The 23,615-nt window shown below is 30.9% G+C and overlaps 1 protein-coding gene across 1 annotated transcript; it reads right to left on the bottom strand.

Annotated features, from left to right (window-relative positions):
• Positions 1-11,598: 11,598 nt before the first annotated feature.
• LOC133331480 (tyrosine 3-monooxygenase) lies at positions 11,599-23,320 on the bottom strand. The gene is made up of 7 exons (XM_061539871.1): positions 23,237-23,320; positions 19,305-19,416; positions 18,476-18,610; positions 18,272-18,367; positions 15,036-15,855; positions 14,328-14,454; positions 11,599-12,006 (listed from the first exon to the last, which is right to left on the bottom strand). Exons 1-7 carry the CDS (start codon positions 23,303-23,305, stop codon positions 11,608-11,610), a joined length of 1,758 nt encoding a protein of 585 aa, XP_061395855.1. The 5' UTR covers positions 23,306-23,320; the 3' UTR covers positions 11,599-11,607.
• Positions 23,321-23,615: the final 295 nt, after the last annotated feature.

Here is a 23,615-nt window from a genome sequence, read left to right as displayed (position 1 = left end):
TTATTTTTCTTCTCTTTTAAATCTTCAAATATATATGTGCAAAGTTACAAACCTTAACAAGCATTGGTATTGATTTACCAGCCCATTGAATATCTTGAAAAATTAAAATCGAGAATGGGTGGGGTCCCCTTAAGCACCATTTAGTACTTCTCGTATCCATAAGCACTAAAAATTCCAATACTAGCTTAACCCTGTAATTTGCATTCCAAATTTAAGTTTTCCCATCTCTATCCGTTCAATCCGATCTAAATTGTACCAAATTTAGTACAATTACAAATTTTCAAAACTACCGACATATCTCAATCCTGCGCACTCCAACAGTAATATTAATTCAAAATTTCAGAATCTCAATTCTATCCGTTCACACAAAAACAAGTTGTTAACTATTTTGTACCGTTTAGTACTTTTTGTTTCTATAATTAAGAATTTCCTAAACTACGTCAATCCTATATTCAAAAAGTAATTTTAATTCCATAATTCTGGAGTCCAACTCAATCCATTTACAATTAATACAGTTGTACCAAATATAGTACCATTTATTACACATACGTATTATGCTTCCATATGTTAATTCTATATTCCAAAAGAAACCATTATTCCAAATTTTAGGTTTCCCGCTCTCTCCGTTCACCAAAAATTCAAATAGTACCAAATCTAGTGCCGTTTAGTACTTTTTGTACACATAAATACGAATTACCAAAGATGTCTCTATAGCTCAATCTTCAACAATAATCTGAATTTCAAATTTCTGGTTTTCAACTCTATACCTTCAAGCAAAATCCAAATTGTACTAAAGCCTGTACTATTTATGAATTTCCAAAACTACTTCAATTCTACACTGCAACAGTCATTTTTATTCCCAAATTTCAAGACTCCAGCTTTATCCAACATGTACCAAATTTAGTACCATTAAGTACTTTTCGTACACATAAGTACGATTTTTATACCCTACACAACTATGTTGTCAGGGTATTATAGCTTTGTGCAGCCCCAAAAGTTTGTAACGCAGCGAAATATTGGTCCCAGACCCACCTTTATGTAAACCGATCGCCATATATCGACTAGCTGAGTCGATCTAGACATGTGTGTCCGTCCGTCTGTCCATTATAATTTGTAAACACGATATAAGCCACAGTTATGGACCAATCTTCACGAAATTTTGCATGTAGGATGGGTTCTGGCCAATGAAGAACCCTATTATTTTTGGTAAAGATCGGTTAATATTTAGGGGATGAAATGGACCAAATACTACATTTTTGTCGGTTTTTCTGGTCGCTCCAGAGGCCGCAGATATGGTCCGAACATAGTGAAATTTTACATGGAGAAGAGGATCGGGCCTAAGAATAAGCATGCCTGTTTTGATAAAGATCGGCCAATATTTAGCGGGTCAAATGGACCCTGACTTTTGTGTGAAAATTACAATTTTTTATTCTGGGGCGTATATACTTGCTCCTGAACATTTACCCGAGAAGATGATAGTATATCCAAGAGGAGTTGTTGACCTTCAAATTGATAACAATTATATGGCTATATGTACTCTGATGTGTAAGTTATGCGTAATTAGGTAAAGTTTACTATGTGTATAGTATTACTATTACTCCATTAGAGGACGAAAACGTCGCGCTGATTGCTTTGAAATTATACATGAATTTCCGGTTATGGTCAATGACGACGCCTATAGTTTTCGGTGAAGTTGAGATTTCATTCAGGGGGTGCAATGAACCGAAAACTTTAATTTTGTCAGATTTTCTAGTCGCTATAGAGGCAATTATTATATGCAGAACATCACATATTTTACAAGGTGAAGGGGATCTGACCAAATACTTAGAGGGGCTGTTTAGATGATGATCGGTCAATTTTCCGAGGGTCAAATCAACCAAGACCTAAAGTGACCAATTTTTTATTTTATGGCGTAAAAATTCACTTCAAGAAAGAACATTTTGGAAAATATGCAAGACTTCATGATTTTCGTGGTAGTTGTGTAGGGTATCATATGGTCGGCCCCGTCCGACTATACTGCTCCGCTCACTGGTTTAAAGCTACCTCAATCCGGTTCTCTCCAACAGTAGTCCTAATTCCGATTATTAGGATTCCATCTCTATACACTCAACTAAATACAAATAGTACCAAATTTAGTACCATTTTGTACTTTTTATAAACATAAGTACAAATTTCATAAACCATTTCCATACATTAACACCACTTCCCAACCTATATTCCATATAAAAGTTCAAGATGTTAGCTATATATGTTCAATATATATATATACAATTAGAACTAAATTTAGTACCCTTATAGGTCGGAATTCCAAAAACCCTGTTGTACAGCTTTCTAATTTCCATCAGTGACGCATATTCCAAATTTCAGAATTCTAGCTCTTCGCGTTCGCCTAATACAAAAGTTCGAACTTCCAAAAACCCAGCAACCAACCTTGTTAATTTTTTTAAATTACTATAATCTATAAAATTATCAGGGTGCGAAGAATGATTAAAAACGCTCTTTCTCACGGGCGAGAATTCGAATGTTTTCAATTTATCGCGAATGATGAAGTTACAATGTATGAAGAAGTATATGCAATCGCTCGCGAATGTTTGCATTGTACGATAAATTCACGAACGATAACAGTTCGCTGCAAGCGTCGTCGATTCATTCATTCGCGAGCATTTGTTGCTGAAGAACAATCTTTTGAAAAACTCAAAAAACAAATGTTCGCGAATGCTCGCGAACTCTGTTAAAAGCATCTACAAATAAAAATATCGCAAAAAAGTAAACACACAAACAACGAAAGAATGTGTGTGTAGAGTTACAAAACACATGTCCAACAACTATTGAGTTCACAAACGATTGTTGTTGCTGATTTGAGCATTTGCGAGAATTCGGGAATGTTTGTTTTCATCCGTAAGAGAATGTCAAAAAGAATTTCAACCACCAAACGAAACGAACGATCTTTGTTGTGTGATCTCACTCGTTTGTTATGTGTGTGCGAATATTCTTTGGCGAATGCTCGTTTGGTAAAGAATTTATCGCCATAAATTCATTCGTAAAATGAGCACAAAACGAAAAGAATGTATTTTGAATCATTCGCGAGCGAATTTTTCGCACCCTGAAAATTATTATTATTATTATGTTGAGAGTAATTTTTAATTTAGCTTATAAGAATATAGTATATCCTCTGAACATTATTTTGCCATATATTTTATGTCAGGGTCATAGCACACTAAATAGGCCTCAGTGGCAATTAGTGTTGCTGCTTTTTGGAGGTCTGGGAGGTAGTTTAATATATCTTGGATGTTAACTCGTTTTATGGAGTTATTGTTATTATTTTTCAGCTTTTTTTGTTTTTGTAAACTAAACATTTGTTCGTTCTATGTTTATCTAGATTCGTCAAGCCATGTACTCTGATGTTTTATTAATTTTCTGTTTAATTTAAGTACATTCCGCCGCGTGTGTGACTTCCAACACGTCGTGTGGTCCGTTCAATTTCGATTTCATTCGAGTCGAAAAATTCAATTGAAGTTAGTATTGAGTCATAGCCGGCATTACGCTTGACTTAATTACAACAGCAACAAAAAATCAAGTTTAACTATTTGGATAAAAAAGAAGAATCGAGGGAGTGAGTGAATGAATATTCTTGGCTGGCTGGCTACTTATCGCACATCGTGTGCCTAGGTCATTTTTTTATTGCCCAGAATTGGGTCTTATATTTAGTTATCAATACCAAAAAAAAAATTAAACCGTTTTATTGTTATAAAAATAAATAAAAATTCGATTCAACTGCATCGTAATGAATTGAGCTGATGAAGGCTTCATTAATTGAAACAAAAATCCTTTCTAATTGTTATTTGTGGTTGGAGAGTGGAAAAATAAAAAAAAAATACAATTTAATAAATCTGGAACTGAGTTAAGCATTTAATGGACGAAAAGAATTAGTCATAATTACATTTCAATTTGTTTTTGGAGTGGGAATATTTATGTGTTCTAGAATATTTTTCTTAATTATATAGGGGATGATAGATACCAAGCAACGGCTGTGATTGGATTTAACATGGCGAAGTCCAGGCTTGGTCCCTCTTTCATCTCAATTGTGGACACTGACCCTCCCGTGGTGCCACCTGGGGTAGCTATTTTCATCACCCGATGAAATAGTGAGTTAATATGTGCTGCGAGTTCACAAAGCGCAGGGTTCGCTTTGGCGGATGTACTCAAGAAGTACAAAGCCGATATTATTGCCTTACAGGAAATGCGATGGAAAGGGCCTGGCGTTAGTAAACCAGATGATTACACCCTGTATTATAGCTGCCATGAAACGAGACATGAATGTGGCTGCGGATTTATGGTTAACAGGAGAATAAAAGACCTCGTCTCCAGATTCACTCCAGTAGATGAGTGAATTGCTCATAAATCCGCATAAAAGCGAAGTTCTTCTACATCAGTCTTATTTGCGCCCATGCTTCGACCGAAGATAAAAATGAACAGACCAAAGACATATTTTACGAGCGCCTAGAAACAGCATATAATCGTTGCCCTGGCCATGACATTAAAATTCTGCTAGGAAATTTTAATGCAAAAATCGGAAGGGAAACTATCTTTGGCCCCACCGTCGGAAAATTCAGCCTTCATGAAGATACATCAGAAAACGGCATGAGGTTGATTGCCTTCGCGGCAGCAAAAAACATGGTAATTAGCAGCACCAGATTCAAGCATCTCGATATACACAAGACCACCTGGATTTCTCCTGATCAAGCAACGAGAAATCAAATCAATAATGTTGTGATAGACGGAAGGCATTCATCTAGTGTTTAAGATGTCCGATCGATCCGGAGAGCGATTCGGACCATTACCTTGTGGCAGGCAAGGTACGCAGCCGTCTTAATGTTGCAGCAAAGGTGCGACCTAATGTAACACGGAAATTTGACGTCAAAAAGCTGCAAACACAACAGATAGCAGAAGCCTACTGCGCTCAACTTACCCAACTGCTTGACGAAATCACCCCTTGTCCCCATAATAATATAGAAGCACAGTGGCAGAGAGTGACAGTGCCCACTCCCTACAAACTGCAGACCACCATATGAAAAACGCAACGTATAGGTCCAACCTGCGGACAGTAGCAACACGACGAATTACGTGTTGCTACTGTCCGCAGGGTTGCACTATCGAGAGAAAATGAGAGAGAAGAAACGTATTTTCAGAAAAAAGAAGGCACATCCTCCTGTACAGATAAAGAAGGAAACCTAGTGACAGATACAGACAGCGTGCTGAGGATTTGGAAGGAGCATTTTGAAAAACTTCTGGTATCAAATAGTAGCAGTGAAGTGGATATGTTCCAACTATAGAGGAATAAGTCTCCTTCCCATCGCATATAAAGTGCTATCCAGCGTACAGTGTGAACGACTGAAGCCAATGGTCAACGACATTATTGGACCATGCCAATGTGGCTTCAGACCTGGCAAATCCACAATTGACCACATTTTCACTCTGCCCCAAATCCTGAAAAAACCCCACGAAAAACACATCGACACTTTCAACCTATTTGTCGACTATAAAGCCGCATTCGACAGTCCTATCCGTTCAGAAGTGTATAAAGCTATGTCTGCGTTTAGCATTCCTGCAAAATTAATACGGCTATGCAGGATAACTTTAACTGGCGCAAGATCAGCAGTTAAAGTCGGAAAGGACCTCTCGGAGACTTTTAATACCGAACGAGGACTCAGACAAGGTGATAGTTTGTCGTGTGACCTTTTTAACATCCTGCTGGCAAAGGTCATACGAGAGGCAAAGGTAACAGAAGTGCCACTCTGTACACCAAACAACACATGTTACTCGCCTATGCCGATGACATCGACATAATGGGTCGAACATTGAGAGCGGTAACAGCCAACTTTGAACAAATTGAGAAGGAGTTTGTCAATGTTGGTCTGGCAGTAAACGGCGAGAAGACCAAGCTGATGGAATCAACGCGCAAGACGTCCAGTATACTCGGACCATTTGTTGAACTTGAGAACTACAGCTTCGAGGTAGTCAAAGTTTTTATATACCTTGGTACCGCCATAAATAAAACGAATGACATCAGTTTTGAAATTCGGAGAAGGTTAGTGATGGCTAACCGATGCTACTATGGTCTGAGCAAACAACTCAAAAGTAAGGCCACCTCCCGCCAGACCAAACTCACACTCTACAAGATGCTGATACTACCCGTGCTGTTATATGGATCTGAAGTATTACGCAAGCAGATGAGGCAGCTCTTGGAGAGTTTGAGAGAAAATTTCTCGGAAAGGTCAATGCGTAGGTGGTGAATATCGCAGTCGAATGAACCTTGAGTTGTACCAGCTATTCTCGGCCATCGACATTGTTAGACTATTGAGCTGCAGCGACTACGTTGGCAAGGTCATGTTGTGAGAATGGATAAAGATGCCCCAGCCCAGAAGGCATATAAAAGCGAACCAGCTGATGGTTCATGCAGAAGTGGGAAGCCCACGAATAAGATGGAAAAGCAAATTGGAAAAACTGCGCAAAAGACCGACGCGCCTGGAAATCTTTTCTAAGCTCGGCTTATGGAACGAAAGTTCTGTCACAAGCCCGCCAAGTAGGAAAGTAAGTATATAATTCATATAATTAAGTTTTTACTTTATTATGTTTTTTTTTTCAAAATGATTTTAGTATTTTTTAAATATTTTTCAATAAAAGAAAAAGAGCTATAAACTATAAAAGCGTGTATTTTTTTATATTATGTATGTACTGTAAACAAGCGTGGATTAAAAAAATATATTTTTTAGGCGTGGAATTTTGAAAAATTTTAACACATTTTTTTTTTAATTAAAACAATTATTTTTTCATTAATATTTAATAACATTTATTAATTTAATTTAATATAATATAACATTTTTTATTATACGTATATATGTAGCTGTATACAGTAATTGAATAAATCCATTTATTATTTTAGTATATTTTTTCAAAAAAAAATGTTTCTTTTTTACTTCATTTTAAATGTAATATTTGGTACGATAAAATATATATGTTGTTGTTGTTGATAAATTCCCTAAATATGTCTCACGATATAAGTGTTATATTTTATATATGGTCCATTGAGCTTTATTGGTACATTTCTTAATAATATTTATTTTAAAAGCATCATATATTTAGATTTTTTCATTTTAACAATTATTAATATTTTTTTTTTTAATTTTTTAATTTCAACATATTTAATAAAGAACATTTATAACAAGAGCCTTCTAACGTTGTAAATATTATATATTGATAATTTTTAATAGAATATTTGACGTCCATAACCACAAGTTTTTTGTTACTATTTAATTTTACTATTTTTTTTTTCAATTTAAGTTTCAATATTTTTACCTTCGTCTTCGATGAATTAACACAAATAAATTTTTGTTTTTTTTCATATGTGCATTTTTGAACTCATTTATTATTATTTTTTTTTTTTTGTAAGAGACAATGTTTTATTTCCCATTAAAAAAAGAAAAATAGAAAATAAAAAATAATATCTAATATAAACTGCACAACAAATAAAGCTAAGAAAGAAAAACGATATTGTCTATTAAATTATTAAAAAATCCAGTAAGCGGAGCAGTATAGTCGGACAGGGCCGACCATACGATACCCTACACAATTACCACAGAACTCTAACTTTGTGCGGATTTTTATTCCGAAAATTAAAAAATTAAGTTTTCGGTCTACTTCATCCCAATATTATTATCTGATCATCATAGGCGTTCTCCTTGAACATAACTTGATCCTCATGGGAAATTTCAAAGCGATCCTATATTATCGTTTCAAAATGCATGTCATCAAAAATAAATTTTCTTTAACATTTTACCGGTTAATTGCATAATAATAATTGAAAAATAATCTGCCATTTTCTTACATACATATTTGACATAATTTGTGAAAAAGACTAGGTGGCATCTCTACTAATTCTAAACATATGTTTATTTCTAAGGAAAAACTGCGAGAAAGCATAATTTGTATTTGACATTGGATTTTTTTTAAATCAATAGTAGTTCCCATTTCACGTGATTACTGTAATTGAACAAACTACTCAATTAAGCGGATAATTGGTTCCTCGGTTAATTGAACAAAAATTTTTGCAAATTTTGATGCGCAATTAACCGAAAAATACTGTAACAATTTCTCGAGTCTAGGCCCTTCAGGGGCGAAAGTCAGTGCAAACTTGACCCGCTTTATCAAAATAGACATGCTTATTCTTTGGCCCGATCCCCTTCTCCACGTAAAATTTCGCGATGTTAGGGCAATAATTGCGGCCTCTGGAGAAATCAGAAAATCAGACAAAAATAAAGTTTTTGGTCCATTTCATCCCCTATATATTAACCGATCTTTACCAAAAACAATAGGGGTGTTCATTGGCAAGAACCCATGAATGGACAGACGGACGGACACACATGTCTGGATCGACTCAGCTAGTCGAGATATGATGATCGGTATACTTAAAGGTTTTTCTGCTCGTTCCAGAGGCCGCAATTATGGCCCAAACATAGCGAAATTTTTCATAGAGAAGGGGATAGGCCAAAGAAAAAGCATGCTTGTTTTAGCGGGTCAAATGGACCCTGACTTTTGTGTGAAAAATTACAAAATTTGTATTCTATAGTGTATATATTTAATCCTGAAGAACATAGACCTGAGAAGTTGATAGTATATCCAAGAGGAGGGGTTGGCCTTTAAATTGATATCAACTACCGCCCACTCGGATGTGGGAGTTACACGTAAATATTTACAGGTGCTTACGTGTTCAGATAGGATTTAATAAACCATTACTACACTAGAGGGCGGAAATATTGCGCTGATCGCTTTGAAATGTTCCATGAGGTTCCAGTTATGGTCAATGACAACGCCTATAATTTTCGGTGATGATCAGATAATGTTGGGATGAAGTGGACCGAAGAATTTCATTTTTATACCCTTCACCACACTGTTGTATAGGGTATTATGTATTTGTGCATATGTTTGTAACAGGCAAAAGGAAACGAGATAGACACATGGTTCCTTTTGAGAATATGCATAGAATCACTTTTTAAGTCGATTTATGCATGTCCGTCCGTCTGTCCATGTTAAATTGTAAACAAATTATAGGTCGCATTTATGATCCGATTTGGATGAAATTTGCCACAGCTCACTCATTTGGCCCAAGGACGAACCCTATTGAAATCGGTTCAGATTTATATATAGCTCCCATATATATTTTCGTCCGATTTTATGTCAATGGTGCACAAAACTCTCTATATATCTATCGATATGCACGAAATTTGGCATAGTGTACTGAATTAGGTCTAGAACGATGTGTGTTAAATTTCATGAAAATAGGTTCAGATTTAGATATAGTTCCCATATATATTTTCGTCCGATTTACGGTAAATGGTGCACTGATGTCCCGAAATATCTTTCGATTGGCACGAAATTTGGCATAGGGTACTGAACTAGGTCCAGAATGATGTGTGCTAAGTTTCGTGAAAATCGGTTCAGATTTATATATAGCTCCCATATATATTTTCGTCCGCTTTTATGTAAATGGTGCACCAAAGTTCTTATATATCCTTCGATTTTGACTAAATTTGACATATTGTACTGAATTGAGTAAGGGAACGATGAGTGTTAAAATTCGTGAAAATGGGTTCAGATTTAGATATAGCTCGCATATATATTCGTCTGATTTTATGTAAATAGTGCACCAACGTATCTTTGTATCCTTGGATTTGCACGAAATTTAACATAGCGTACTGAATTGCTTCTAGAATGTTGTGTTTTACGTTTCGGGAAAATCGGTTCATTTTTCCCACATATACATATATACTCGTCAGATTTTACCTAAATGGTGAAACAAACTCCTAATGTTTGTCAGATTAACACGAAATTTTGCACAACGTATCAAATTGAGACGTGAATGTCGTTTTCCATAAATTTGTCGCATGGTTCGCAGACGACTCAAAATTTGCCCGAATGAAAATAAAATTAGCATAGGTTGCAGAAAGGCATAAGTATTTTCCTTCGAGTGCACCATAATATAAAATTTATGAGGATTGATTTGTACAATGTACCCAAAGTGGTGAAGGGTATCATATAGTCCGCACAGTCCGACTTTACTACTTTCCTTACTGTTTTTTTTTTTTTTTTTTTTTTTATGTCGATCTATAGGCCACAATTATACGCCGAATATCACAACACAACCCACGGTGAAGGGAATATGGACAAGTAATTAGTACGGAATATTAGTAATATTTGGACAATCTGTCAGTGTAAAGAAGAGATGCTTTTGACCTCTAAACGGGCAAGAGCGTGCAACTATCACGAAAAAAAATTTAAAAAAATAATTAAAAAAAATAAATAAAAATTAGAAAAATATTTTTTTAAAAAAAGAAAAAGTTTTGAAAAAAATTGTTTTTGTAAAATGAATAAAATAAAAACTCTTTTTTTTTGATTTTTTTATTTTTGCAATTCAATATATTTTTTTTATTGAAATAATTGAAAAATCTTAAATAATACTACTACACATAAATCTACATACCTAATTTAATACACAAAAAATAATAGTTACATTTAAAATATATATGTAAATAATAATAAAATTAATTAATAAAAAAAAATAAACACACATAAAAAAGAGTTGGTAAAAATATTAAAAAATATTAAATTCTTTCGTTTTCCTCCCAGGATGCATGAAGGAGGAAATTAAAGGAAAAATGTACCAAAAAAATGTTTAAAAATTATATAAAAAAATAATACAATAATTAACAAAAAATTTGTTGTCGTTGTTGTTGTGATGGGAAACAAACAAAAAAAAAAAACATGCAAAAGAAAAATAAAATGTGAAAATAAAAAATCAAAAAAACAGGGAACAAAATGGAATTGGCTTAAAAACTATAGGGGGTTGTTTTTTGGTCCAATAATAGTTCGTTGTTGTTGTTGTATAAAACAAAATGAAATAAAAAAGCAAATTAAAATTTAATAAATTAAGAGTGCCTTTCGAGATGATGTACAAATAAAAATAAGATTATTTATAAAACAAAAAAAAAGTGCTAAGGGTGGGTGGGGTATTTTGCACGAACTGGGTGTGAGTGTGAGGGTGGTGGTGGTGGAGGGTGATTGAATATTTTTGATGTTTTTTTTCCTATGAGTTGAAGTAGATTATTGTACACTTAATTATTATTAAAAAAAAGAATACTTTCATTGGATATTTAGTTGTTGTTGTTGGGGTTTTTTTCTAAATTTTTGCTAATAAATTAAACGTAACTCAGTATTTTTTGAATTTCTTTAACTCCTTTTCATTTGCCACATAACGCAATTGGCTATATTATTTAGGACTAGGAATAGTTTTGAATTATTCACAAGCCTATAATTAAAGCTGTATGAAGAAGAACCTGCCTTGAGGGTCCTCCACAAAAAGAACTAAGAAAGTGGAACTCAAAGGGAGAGTTACGCCATTTTGGCTTTGAGAATGGTTGTTTGTTGTTGTTTTTGCTATTTTTGCTTGTTTGCTTGCTTGATTGGTGTTTTTGTTGTTGTTGTTTTTCAGGTGTTTTAAGTTCTGTATTTATCTCTCTCCTTCCTTAAAAGTCATTTTGTGTCTGGCTGGATTTAGAAAGGACGACGCAATTTGTTTATGGCATTGGTCAAGTGCAGAATTTCTGTGTTCATCTGATGCAACAGGGTGTCCAATTTCTCCACACTATCCAAAATTTCTACACGTTCGGTGTGGGGATTGAAACGCACCTCGAAGGGACGCGACATGGTGGACACCCAGCGACGGAATTTGTCCTTGGCATCATCGAAACTTTCGGCCACATAGTAGATGGGTTGGTATTCTTGATCCTGATAGGGTTGGACAGCGGTGGAGGCGGGTTCGAAGGGACGATGTTCACACTTGTCGGAGATGGCGTGCAAAAGTTCACCATAGGCGGACAAGAGACCGGCACCGTAGGCCTTCACCTCGCCGTGTTCCTTGCAGAGACCGAATTCAACGGTGAACCAGTAGACCTAGAAAGAGATAAACGAAACGAAACGACTTTTTAATAAAATGCCAAGCAACAAAAAAATTAGAATTGTTTTAACAAACAAAAGACCTTGAGTCCAAAATGTTTTTCACTTTGGCCAATTTAAGTCAAGATTAGAAAAAAAGAGCAATTTAGTTTTAAATGATTGCTTTGTTGTTGTTTTTGTTTTTGCCTCTTAACAGAGAACTTGACTGCAATTCAAGTAGCTGCACTTAAACTTGGCTTAGAACTTTAAAACCAGCCACCAGCCATCATGCAGGCAGCCTGTTCGATTGCCAACCAGCCAACCAACCAGCACACCCAACCATTGCCATGAAAACTTGTTTGAAAGCCCCAAGAAACTGTGGTGGCCACATTCTAAAGGTTAATTCAATGTAATGTGAAAAAAATAAATTTAATTGTTCAAAAAAAAAAAAAAATTGAAAAAAAAATTCGAAACAAAAAGTGACAAGGCCTGAAATTCAATATTCATGAATGAATGTACAAAGAAGTGGCCAATTAATTTGTAAAAATAAAAAATTCAACACGATTTGTAATTTATTTTTTTGGTAATCGGTTGAAGTTGGGGTGGGAAATATTTTTGAATATATATTTTCTATTTTATGAAAATAGCTTAAAAGTTGAATTTTCAATTCGATGTTCGAAATTATGATCGGATAACAATGATTTTTTTTTTTTTTTGGAAAATCTAATTTTTTTCAAAATCCGAATTTTTCGAAAATCGAAATTTTTTCAAAAATCGGAATTTTTTCAAAATCGCAATTTTTATTACTGCCTTTTGTAGAATCGGAGATTTTTTTTTAATATCTGATTTTTTCAAAATCTGATTTTTTTCAATTCGATGTTCGAAATTATGATTTTTCGAAAAGAATAAATATTTTAATAATGGGATCAGATAACAATGATTTTTTTTTTTTTTTTTGAAAACCTACATTTTTTCAAAAACTGATTTTTTCGAAAATCGGATTTTTTTCAAAAATCAGAATTTTTTCAAAAATCTTATTTTTTTTTTTTAATCGGAATTTTTCAAAATCGGAATTTTATTACTGCCTTTTATGGAATCGGAGATTTTTTTAAATATCAGATTTTTTCAAAATCTGATTTTTTTCAATTCGATGTTCGAAATTATGATTTTTCGAAAAGAATAAATATTGTAATAATGGGATCGGATAACAATGATTTTTTTCGAAAATCTAATTTTTTCGAAAATCTGATTTTTTCGAAAATCGGAAAAAAATCCGTAAAAAATCCGATTTTTTCGAAAATCGGAATTTTTTCAAATATCTGAATTTTCTTAAAATTGGCATTTTTCAAAATCGGATAACAATGATTTTTTTCGAAAATCTAATTTTTTTCAAAATCTGAAAATCGAAATTTTTTCAAAAATCTGAATTTTTTAAAATTGGAATTTTTTCAAAATCAGAATTTTTATTGCTGCCTTTTATAGTATCGGAGATTTTTTTAAATATCTGACTTTTTCAAAATCATTTTTTTTTCAAAATCTGAATTTTTTCGAAAATCTGAATTTGTTTAAAATCTGAATTTTTTCGAAAATCTTAATTTTTATTACTGCCTTTTATAGAAGCCAAATTAATTTTTGTTATTGGGGTTCACTTTGAATTTCAAAATCTGATTTTTTCGAAAATCTGATTTTTTTTCAAATATCTGAATTGTTTTTAAAATTGGAATTTTTTTCAAAATCGGAAAACAATGATTTTTTTCGAAAATCTAAATTTTTTCAAAATCTGATTTTTTCGAAAATCGGAATTTTTCCAAAATCTGAATATTTTTAAAATTGGAATATTTTCAAAATCGGAATTTTTATTACTGCCTTTTATAGAATCGTAGATTTTTTTAAATATCTGACATTTTCAAAATCTGATTTTTTTCGAAAATCTGAATTTGTTTAAAATCGGAATTTTTTTGAAAATCTTAATTTTTATTACTGCCTTTTATAAAAGCCAAATTAATGTTTGTTATTGGGGTTCACTTTGAATTTTAAAATCTGATTTTTTTCGAAAATCTGAATTTTTTCGAAAATCTGAATTTGTTTAAAATCGGAATTTTTTCGAAAATCTTAATTTTTATTACTGCCTTTTCAGTAATAAACTTTGAATTTCTTTTTTTGATATTTAAAATATATCAGTTTTTTTCGAGTACTGCCTTATCGACTCTTGATTTAAATTCTCTGACATTTTCTTTAATTGCTCCTCTTTTTAACCCATTCTCTTTACTCTCTTTATTTTTTTTTTCTATTCACAACAAAATTTTAATTAAGAAAAAATAATTTTCTTTAATACTTACGGTAGATAATTTTTCAATTTCATCATCGGAGGCACCCAATGAAGCCAAGCCAATTTCCTGTGAGAATTGAGCAAAGCTGGGATCGGACAACAAGGGCATGTGACCCAACAGTTCATGGATGCAATCACTGGAAAGGAGAAGAGGAAGAAGAAGAAAAAATTATTTTTTAGTAAAAAAAAACAAAATTATCATAATAAAATTATTTGTGTACTAAAGTGTTGAAATATTGTTCGAAGTGATGTAGGAGGTGGAGCAGGACATCGATAACATCATTGTAACCAAGTGCCATTAAATAATTCAATTACAAAGACTAATGGAGTTCGACAAGACAAAAAGTGGCACTAACACTGTGGCAATATCTGCTAACAACCAACACCCCTTTGCTGTGTCAATTGTCTTGACTGCCTTTGATTATCTCCAGTGCGGAGTAATGCAAACTAGAGTCCAATTATGAGGTTTCCTCTTTTTTCGAAGGAAACCCTCCCCCCTCCAAACCATAAACTTTATTTTGTCGAGGCCATTATCTGTGCCATAGAGAAAAATATTTCCGTTTTCCGAGAAAAGTTTTGTGAGCAAATTTCCCAAGCCAAAAAGGAAATGGAAAATAGTTTTGGGGAAAATTTTTAACCCCACACCCCTCTTCCTCCAACAAATAATTGGCATTTTTAGTCCCCAAAAAATAAAGAATTTTTTTTTCTCAATACTTACGGTTCGGGTGTGTGGAATGGTGAATTCACATGACGAACATATTGTGTCGATTGGAAGATACGGAATGCCAACGAAGCCAAGAAGTCACGAGCTGTCAACAGCCCAGCAGCTGGCCTCAAAGTGAAACCGGTATTTCTACGCAAAAAGTCCGACATTTCCTGCAATTGTGGCAGACGATCCTCCACAAAGATTTTCTCTTCTTCCAATTTCTTGAAGGCATTGCGGTATTCAATGCAAGCATGCTTGGGTGTCAATTCCTTGACCATACGGAACACAGAACGCCAGGTCTTAACCTCCACTTCGGTGTATTCAATGTGGGGAATTGGATCTCCGTATTTGTAGGCGAAAGCGATTTCGGCAATTTCCTTACGACGCTGGCGATAGACTTTATCGGCAAAGCCGGGGTGGTTCATATCCAAATCGGGTTCGTATTTGGTCATCAAATGATTGCAGTTATCCAGTTCGGAGGCATGTTTGGGGAACCAGGGAGCCTTGACACTGATATTGTTTTCAGCCATCAAATTAATGCTGCTGAAGGAGCCGGTTTGGCGTAGCGAACGAATCAATTGCAAGAGATTACCACGAGTCATGCTCAACTTGATGAGGACATCGTGATCAACACCCTCGGAACGGGATTGGCGTGATTCAACATGTTGAATGGTGCCATGGTAGTTTTCAATGGCCTTCAAGATGCGACCCAAAGAGGTGATACCCTCCTTGAGGCGTACAATCAAGGCGGCATTTTGTACGGCATTTTCGGCTTCAGGAGATTCACTGGCGGCATTGGCCAGAACAATTTCATCTTCAGTTAAACCAGCATCTAAAAAATACAGAGAAAAAATACAAAAAGGATTAAAATTTTATGCATTTGCCGAGGAATGCAAGGCACGTAGCCTTACAACAACCACAAAAGGAAAAGCTTTTATGCCAATTGTGCGAATGATGAATGGCGAAAAGTGGCTGCAGAACAAATCTGATTATTGTTCACGCTTAACACCCACTCAACAATAAAAAAACCCGAATGAAATGAAACGTAACCTTTTTAACTGCCAAGCATTTTCACAGAGCCGGCAGAGTGAGAGAGGGGGTGAGGTAGTTACTCACCCCAATCGCCTTCCTCTCTGGGACATTAAGTCAAGTACAGGCTTTTACAAATGTGTGTGTGTGGGAGTTAATAGAGTGCAAAAAATGAAAGAAAGTGATTCTTAAGTGTTGCGGAAGGACTTGTTGCGGCCAACCCACTCCCCTTCCCCCTACCATGACATTTGTGTGTGGTGGTTTGTTCGTCATGCTTGGGTATTATATTTGATTGTAATATTATAAGATGTTTTTTTTTTCATTTTTATAGAATTATGACATTAGCACACACACTCACACACAGAGTATGAATTTATTTGATGGCACGGAAGACGAAACGGAAATGAACAATTTTCCATTTGAAATCATAGTAATGGGTTTGGGTGCAGAAAAACGGGAACAAAGAAAAGAACTTAACAACCTAAAAAAGTATTGTGGGATTTGAAATGGAAAAATATAAAAAAACTCTTAAGAGGTCTTAAGATAATACTAAATTATGATTGTTATTTGACATTTGAGAAGTGAAGAGATTTGTTTTTATCATTTTAAGAGATTTAATAAGGTATTATTAAATAATTTGATTGGAAGAAAAACTGAATTAAAATTAAATTAATCAGATTTAAGGTGAAATAAAAATTATTTAAAAGAAAAATTAAATGAAAAAATTTAATGTTTTTCAAAAGAAGTATTTTGACTGCCTTATCGACAATGCAATTTCTTGTTTCTTTTTATTGCAGATAAATTGCTGAATACCAACCCTGTGAAAATTCGCTTAAATTCCTTCAAAATTCCCAGTAGTTAAGAAGTTAAGCAAAACTGCATTACCGACATTTTCTAAAAATGCAGGTAAGTCATGTTATTAATATTGTAGAATATCAAGGAGCTCTTTAATATACCCAGTAGGCCAAAATTTATATAAAACCGCTTTATCGACAAATTTTCTAAAAATGCGCATAACTCACATTTTTGACATGTTATAATGCTGAGGGGCTTATTATGAACTCAAATATGTTTAAATTTCTTTAATATCCTTTGTAGTTCAAAAGTTAGCCAAAACTGTATTATCGGCATTTATTCTAAAATTGCAAGTAAGCTCAATTTGTTCATACTATCATGTTAAGGAACTCATAATTAGCAGAAAACTATTGAAATTTTCTTAATAGTCCCGATAGTTCAAAAGTTAGACAAAACCGCTTTATCGACAACATTTCTAAAAATACGTATAACTCACATTTTTGACATGCTATAATGCAAAGGGGCTCATTGTGAGCTCAAAAATGTTAAAATTTTCCTTAATATCCGTTGTAGTTTAAAAATTAGACAAAACCGCTTTATCGACAAGCGTTCTAAAATTGCAGGTAAGCTAAATTTTGTCATACTTTCAGGTAGAATAGCTCATAATTAGAAGAAATCTATTGAAATTTTCTTAATATTCCCAGTAGTTCAAAAGTTAGTCCAAACTGCATTATCGACATTTATACTAAAATTGCAAGTAAGCTAAATTTTTTCATACTATAATGTTAAGGAACCCATAATTAGCAGAAAACTATTTAAATTTTCTTAATAGTCCCGATAGTTCAAAAGTTAGACAAAACCGCTTTATCGACAAATTTTCTAAAAATGCGTATAACACTTATATCATCAAGGAGCTCAATATGTGCTCAAAAACGTTAAAATTTTCCCAACGTCCCCGTAGTTCAAAATTTAGGCAACACTGCATTATCGACAATTGTTATAAAAAGGTTCCGAAGTCAAATTTTGATATTCTATTACGTTGAAAAGCTTATGATTAACACAAATCTGTTGAAATTTCCCTAATATATCCAGTAGTTCAAAAGTTAGGTAGAACTGCGTTATCGACAAAATTTTTAAAATTGCCTGAAAATCATATTTTATAAAGTAATATTATTAATGGACTTCTAATTCGCATTAAGATGCAAAAATCTCTTTAAAATTCCCCGTAGTTCAAAAGTTAATAAACACTGCATTATCGGCGTTTTTTTCTAAAATTTCGAATAAACCAAATTTTGCATGCCATCAGTTTAAGAAACTCACAATTCACAGAGAATGGTTAAATTTGACCTAATATTCTCACTTGTTGAAAAGTTGGACAAAACCGCATTCTCGACGGTGTTTCTTATTGAAATTATTATGCTTACCATCTGTATTTTGTTTATTATCACTAGATTCATCGCTATTATCATTAGATTCCTGAGTTGATTCAGATTCAGCTGGCATTTCAGATTCAATTGTAACTGTTTTTTTCCCCAAAACAATAAATGAACATAAAATGAAAAAAAAATTATAAATAAAATTAAATTAATAAAAATTATAAAAATAAAATTAAAAAAAAATTAATATACCTTCAAAATCATTTTGTTCAATATCATCGACAACATCTAGATTTTCTAGCTGTTGTTCATCTTGCAATTCAATTTGTTCTTGGGTGGGTACATGTTCGCCCTTGGCTTGCATGATGGCATCTTCCAAGGAACCATCTTTGGGATTGACAAAAATAAAAGAAATAATAAAAAATTAATTAAACAAAAATAAAATAAATTAAACAATTACATATTTTTTTGTTTAAACAAAAAATATTTTTAAATAAAAAAATTTATATTTTTAAATAAAAAAATTATTATTTTTTAATAAAAAAAATTATTATTTTTTAATAAAAAAAATTATTATTTTTTTTAATTTTTTTTTTAAAAAAATTATTATTTTTTAATAAAAAAATTATTATTTTTTAATAAAAAAATTATTATTTTTTAATAAAAAAATTATTATTTTTTAATAAAAAAATTATTATTTTTTAATAAAAAAATTATTATTTTTTAATAAAAAAATATTATTTTTTCTAAAAAAAAATTATTTTTAATAAAAAATTTTTTTTTAAAAAAATAAAAAATTTTAAAAAAAAAAATAATTTTTTTATTAAAAAAAAAAATTTTTTAAAAAAAAATTTTTTTTATAAAAAAAAATTTTTTTAAAAAAAAATTTTTTAAAGGAGGCTTAATTTTTTAAAAAAATTTTTTTATAAAAAAATTGATTTTTTTTATAAAAAAAATATTTTTTAAAAAAATTAACATTGTTGATAAAAAAATATATTTTTTTGTAAAAAAAAATACTAAGAAAATTTAATATTTCCTCCCTAATTAAAAAAAATGTTTTAAATAATTCTCGAAAACTTACCATTAGCCTTGGTGCGGGCCTCTTCCAAAACAATTTGTTTGTTTTGTTTGACAACCAAGCTTTCAAAGCGGGCATCATCCACCAAGGAGCGGCGGCGAGATGGATAACCATTCTAAAATGAAAAAATAAAGAAAATATTTTTTTAATATTGTAATAAAAATGAATGTCAAAAAAATATTAATAAAATAAAAATATGTAATTAATTTTGTGGGTAACCGCGGGAAACGGTTTTATCGACGTTGGTTAAAAATTCGAAACTAGGCCATTCAATGTGTATTTCGTAGTTTATACATTAAACTTTTTTTTTGAAATTCTATATATTTTTGGAATTTTCATAGTGAACTGTTTTATCGACATTTTTCAAAATCCTGTCAAATGGGTATTTTTCAAAAATTTCGAATTAAAAATGAAAGCATTTTCGACCCCATATATATTTCTTTAATTTTTTGTGGATAACCGCGTGGAACTGTTTTATCGACGTTGGTTAAAAATTCGAAACTAGGCCATTTACTATGTATTTCGTAGTTTATACATTAAAAAAATATTTTTATTGAAATTCTATATATTTTTGGGATTTTCATAGTGGACCGTTTTATCGACATTTTTCAAAAAATGTCCAAAAATCCTTCCAAATGGGTATTTTCAAAATTTCTTAATTTAAAATGAAAACAATTCTTTATCGATATCGATGTACTACATTATCGACCCCAGATATTTTTCTTAATTTATTTATTTTTTTTTTTTTTTTGAAATGAAAAAAAATAGACCATTTTGAGTTATTTTTTTCTTCGCACATCTTTATGTTGTAATCGTTTGCAAATTTTTTTTTTGTCCGCTACAAATTTATTTTTTCAATAATTATTTAACAAATTAACACCTCAGCTGTGATGAGTGAATGAATGAGGGCCTTATCATATGGGCCGGATTACAAAAGAAAAATTATCAGAAAAAAATCAAAAAAATAAAAGTGAAAGTCAATGCCAGATTTTCACCTCCCATTCCATAAATGTTGGTAATTATGTATTTTTTTATTTTGATTATTCGACAGGTATCTGACCAGTATAAAGGGAAATTCTTTAAATGTCAAAGTCATTGTTATGTGAACCCAAAACAAAAAACTAAAAAAACTTTTGGAGTGGTAATGGTCGATCGAAAGATCGATAACACCAAATTGGCCTCATCATTGCCTGCACGATGAGAGTGAGAGGGGGCATATAACTGCTGGTCATACCAGCCCATATATATTTAAACACCTTTTCCAGAGGTGTTAATAAAGCGGTAAACATAAACTTTTTTAACAGCGTAATCAAAACAAAACAGAAATAAACAAAAAAAATCACAATAACAACAACAAACAAATCATTAATATCTTCTTCTTCTGCATGCAGAGTGGAAGATATATGGGTTTTGAAATAAAAATCGATGGCCAAATAATCAAAAAAAAAAAAGCCAAAACAAAACAAAAAACTGTGTTGGTGGCCGGCTTTGGAAATAGGTGACAACTTTGGCACGTACGCGTGCGCAGAGCATCAGAGCCCAGCATCATCCATGAAATAGATGAGGTGAAATGTTGTTGTTGTTCATCATTATTAATAGGGCATTTCAGATGACCGGTAACTTAACAACTTTATCACCTTTCGTTACGCTCACGGTTTTTTGTTGTTGCTGTTGTTGTTGTTGAGCATAACAAGCCAATCAATTGATGGATCTTTAAACTTGTTTAGTTCATGAATAATCACCCCACCTTGCCACCATAAATAACTGCTTTTTTTTCGATTTTAAATTTCATTTTCAAAATCAAAATTGAGGTGTTGAAGAAAGACTTTTTTTTGGGAGGAAATATGTTGAAATTCCAATATTTTATCTCTTTTTTTGGTATGCTGTGTTTATGGTCTTCAATATGACAGTTACAATTTATGATATCAAAATAAACAATATTTTAGGTTTTGGAACGAGGAGGAGGAGGAACCGCTATCGCAAGATAGTCTCACCAACTGACAAGAAAAAGTATGTCAATGTTTGGTGTGAAAAAAATATGTGATCAATAAATGTCAGTGATTTTTTTGGATCAAACTGGAATTATTTTTGGAAATGGAATTATGTAATAAAAAAATTGATATTTTTTTGGCAAAAATATTAATATATGTTGTAAATAAAAAAACATTATTTTTAGAAAAGAAAAAATATGGAAATTAAAAAGTGAAATTTTGAATTAAAAAAAAATTAAATTTAAATAATGGAATATTTTTTTATCGAAAAGCAAAAAATATTATTATATTATTCAAATAATGATTCAATTAAAAAAAAATTACAATTTTTTCAAAAATCGATTTGAATTAAATTTTAAATATTTTTAAAGTTTTTTTTAAATATTTTTTTTTAAATATTTTTCTATTTTTCAAATAATGATTCAATTAAAAAAATAGAATTTAAAAAGGAATATTTTTTATCAAAAAGCAAAAAACTATCCTTTAAAAGAATTAAAATAATTAAAGAATATATTTAAAAAAAATTAATTTAAATTTCGGAAATTTCTAAAAAAAAAAATTTTTTTCTATTTTTTTCAAATAATAATTGTTTTAAATTTTTAAGCAATTTTTATGAAATTAAATATTAGGATTTTTTTGAATATTGTTTCTCAATATGTATACAATTTTAAAATTTTGAAATTGAAATTAAATTTAAATTTAGGAAATTTCCAAAAAAGAAATATTTTTTTCTATTTTTCAAATAATGATTGTTTTAAATTTTTTAAAGCAATTTTTTATGAAATTAAATATAAGGATTTTTTTTTTAATATTTTTTTCTCAATATGTATACAATTTTAAAATTTTGCGAAATAGAATAGGCAAAATCCTTTTTCTTAATTTTTCCGAAGTAATTAAAATTTTACAAAATTACAGATTTTTTAAATATTTTTTTTCAAAAATCGATTTGAATTAAAGTTTTTTTGTATTCAAAATTTTTGGAACTTTTTCGAAACATATTTTCCTATTTTTTTCGATTGTAATAATAAAGTAATTTATTGATATTTTTTTAAATTATTTTCAAATTAACACAAATATTTTTTTAATAAAACACAACTTTACTTTTTGTTGTTTAAATTTTAAGGGCATTATTTTTACAAATATCCGTTAGTCATAAGATTTTCAATATTTTTAAATTTCTATAGAAATTATTTTAATTTTGGTGAACCATTCCGTAAATTTTAAATTCATTTTTTTAATATTCAAAATATTTAAGAAAAAAAAATAAATTTGAAGAATTTTTGCGAAATAGAATAGAAAAATTATTTTTCTCAATTTTTTTGAAGTAATTAAAATTTTACAAAATTACAGATTTTTAAATATTTTTTTTCTTTCAAAAATGGATTTGAATTAAATTTTAAATATTTTTAAAGTTTTTTTGTATTCAAAATTTTTGGAACTTTTTCGAAATATATTTTCCTATTTTTTCGATTTTAATTAAAATTTAATTATATTTTTTTAAATTATTTTTCATTTTTTTAAATTAATTTTTTGTAATATTTTAATTATTTAACAAAAAATATTAAATTGAAAAAATTTATTTTTTAATTATCGCAAAATTTCTTTAAAGAAACATTTCATTGGTAAAATTTGGAAAACATTTTAAAAATTTATATTTTTGAATTTTTCACTTTTTGTTTTAATTACAAGATTTCCTATACGTTTTATTAATTTTATACCATTAATTTAGTTAATTTTTTGATATGTTTTTTATTTAATATCAATTTCCATTTTCAAAATATTTAAATTTCGATCAAATAATTTTTATATTTTTGAAAACTAAATAGAAAATTAATTATCCTTTGAAGGGATATTTTCAAATCACTCGATTTTTCAAAAACAATTATTTGTTTTTTCACTTTTTTCTAATTTCCAAATATCTAATTTTTTTTTTGTTCAACTTACCTCAATACTGTATGATTTTTTAATGGCGAACATTTCGCGGTTCTTTTGGGCAGCAGCTACAGCCATCATTTTGTTAAGAGTTTTTGTGGTTTTGGGGTTTGGAGAAAAATAAATTAAATTTTTTCTAGGTATGTAGAAGTTGGCGTAGATAGGTATTTGGACCTAAGATTTTTCCTTTTGTAGTCAAAAATTTACTAGAGTGTATTTGGGAACACTTTTAATACTTTTTGTTGTTGGTTGTGTTATTTTTCTTCTTGATATGAAAATAAGCCTTTTGGAAAAATCACTGAATTTTTCTTTCACTGCTTATTTTTTGGTTTTCAAAATTAATTTAAGGACTTGCTTCTATTTGTTATTGCAGGCAATTTGCTCCAAAAAT

Source organism: Musca vetustissima, unplaced genomic scaffold, assembly GCF_032173495.1.
Source record: "Musca vetustissima isolate MV318-11 ecotype Yass unplaced genomic scaffold, APGP_CSIRO_Mvet_v1 utg5857, whole genome shotgun sequence".
NCBI lineage: Eukaryota > Metazoa > Arthropoda > Insecta > Diptera > Muscidae > Musca > Musca vetustissima.
The sequence above is the reverse complement of the archived record's forward strand: the minus strand, read 5'-3'. Positions and strand labels throughout refer to the sequence as shown.

Coding starts and splice junctions, on each gene's coding strand:
- LOC133331480 (XM_061539871.1), bottom strand. CDS start 23,305: ATGATGGCTGTAGCTGCTGCCCAAAAGAACCGCGAAATGTTCGCCATT. Junction 18,611..19,304: donor GGCCCGCACCAAGGCTAATG/GTAAGTTTTCGA, acceptor TCAATCCCAAAG/ATGGTTCCTTGGAAGATGCC. Junction 14,455..15,035: donor CCATTCCACACACCCGAACC/GTAAGTATTGAG, acceptor TCTCCTTTCCAG/TGATTGCATCCATGAACTGT.